The sequence below is a fragment of the Dinoponera quadriceps genome, unplaced genomic scaffold (genome assembly GCF_001313825.1).
Source record: "Dinoponera quadriceps isolate SergipeBrazil2010 unplaced genomic scaffold, ASM131382v1 scaffold1125, whole genome shotgun sequence".
NCBI lineage: Eukaryota > Metazoa > Arthropoda > Insecta > Hymenoptera > Formicidae > Dinoponera > Dinoponera quadriceps.
The window spans coordinates 2,329-3,092 of record NW_014555225.1 but is presented as its reverse complement, the minus strand read 5'-3'; the positions used below and the strand labels follow the sequence as shown (position 1 = coordinate 3,092).

Sequence of the window (764 nt, the reverse complement as noted above, 5' to 3'; positions counted from 1 at the left end):
ATTGGGGAGGTCCACTTGACTGTCCCGATTCCGCTCGGACATTGTCATCTCTGCTGTAAATTTATTTGATTAAATATTTCTGTTCTTTCCACACAAAAATAATGTCTTTAACAAAGTGTTAAGAATTTTCTTCTTCGCTTACCTATAAGTAACTGTTCGCCTTAATTTTGGAATTGCCGACACCATGTCATTGTTCTTATAATAACATCAGGAATGAGGATGCGATTGATAGTCCCACTTGACTGTCCCAATTCCGCTTTTCGACGCTCATAGAATGCCATTCCTACTCCAAATATTCGGTTGATGGTGGGCTCCTCTTTGGTTGATATTTCTGAGTGCCAAAGATCATTGTTCCAGCACCAANTTTTTGAAGTGCCGACACCATGTCATTGTTCTTATAATAACATCAGGAATGAGGATGCGATTGATAGTCCCACTTGACTGTCCCAATTCCGCTTTTCGACGCTCATAGAATGCCATTCCTACTCCAAATATTCGGTTGATGGTGGGCTCCTCTTTGGTTGATATTTCTGAGTGCCAAAGATCATTGTTCCAGCACCAATCATCCGCTTCTTTTCTTGAAATTAGTCTGGCATAATCGGGGACGACCTGCTTGTTGCCAACAACGACGAAAGGGAACGTATCGGCATTTTTTATGTTCGCTTTTTTCTTGAACTTGGATATCCAATACGTCAAGTTTTTGAAACTACTCAGATCGCTTGCTGAGTACATCAGAAGACATATGTCGACGTCCTTGTACTCTG

The 764-nt window shown here is 41.2% G+C and overlaps 1 protein-coding gene across 1 annotated transcript; it reads right to left on the bottom strand.

Annotated features, from left to right (window-relative positions):
* Positions 1-345: 345 nt before the first annotated feature.
* On the bottom strand, positions 346-761 carry LOC106743573 (ras-related protein RABG2-like; the record flags this gene model as incomplete). The annotated part of the gene is made up of 1 exon (XM_014617540.1): positions 346-761. A coding segment is annotated over one exon (416 nt), but the record flags the coding sequence as incomplete, so codon positions are not given.
* Positions 762-764: the final 3 nt, after the last annotated feature.